We start from the raw sequence: 802 nt of genomic DNA on the forward strand, positions 1-802 counted from the left end.
TGAGTGATTGAATTAATATATCAAGAACATTCTTCCAATTATGGGCCTAGTTCTATGAGCATGCTAAAATTAAAGTTGGATTTTTTTTTCCCTTAATATTTAGAGAAAAAAAATAACTGAGCGTTCAAAAAATCTTGCATTTGTACAGCTTTTCACATTTTAGCTGGCAGAGTTCACGCTTGATGGGAACATAATCAAGGGCTCATAATGTACTCGTTGCAGGCTGGCCCCATATGGTCACCGGTAGGGAGCGAATCCTATGCTCACGACGTTTACAAGCCTGCGGTAGGCGGCGACTCCTTCTCCCTCCCAGGGCGCCGAGGAGCCCGCGCATGCGCACAGCTGCACACCGGCCCCGCGGGTCGGGCAGAAAGAGGTGGAGCTCCCGGGGCGCGTGCGTGGCTGCGCGCACGCCCCTCCCACAGCGGGGGCGCGCGGCACGGAGGACCGCACGAAAAGGGGGAAGTCAGGTGGCTGCCGCTGCCGCTGCCGCCGCCGCCGCAATTTGTCGCCAGAAGAAAGATGGCGGATCTAGAGGAGCAGTTGTCTGATGAGGAGAAGGTAAGAGCTGCGGGGGCGACGGAACACGTCGATCAGGAGCCCGCAGAGCCCCGGCGTAGCAGTCCGGAGTCTGGCCACCCGGGAGGGGCTTCGCCCATTGCCTTTGCCCTCGGCTGCCCTTCCTTCCCCGCTTCCTCGCTGCGGTCTAGTGCCTGCCCCTGTCAGTCACCGAGGCCCTGCGCGGTGAGCTGGACGCAGCCGGGCCTGTTCGCTCCGCTCCTTGTAGGGTGTGTGCACCGAA

At 58.9% G+C, this 802-nt stretch overlaps 1 protein-coding gene across 1 annotated transcript in view; it reads left to right on the plus strand.

The window, feature by feature from the left end:
• The first annotated feature begins 207 nt into the window (after nucleotides 1-207).
• The window catches only part of CAPZA2 (capping protein (actin filament) muscle Z-line, alpha 2), a 55342-nt gene continuing 54747 nt past the window's right edge, over nucleotides 208-802 (plus strand). Inside the window, exon 1 of the mRNA XM_006859359.1 lies at nucleotides 208-744. Within this exon, the coding sequence (XP_006859421.1) occupies nucleotides 208-744 (537 nt within the window). The remainder of the gene's footprint in view (nucleotides 745-802) is intronic.

Source organism: Chrysochloris asiatica, unplaced genomic scaffold (genome assembly GCF_000296735.1).
Source record: "Chrysochloris asiatica unplaced genomic scaffold, ChrAsi1.0 scaffold00032, whole genome shotgun sequence".
Taxonomy (NCBI): domain Eukaryota; kingdom Metazoa; phylum Chordata; class Mammalia; order Afrosoricida; family Chrysochloridae; genus Chrysochloris; species Chrysochloris asiatica.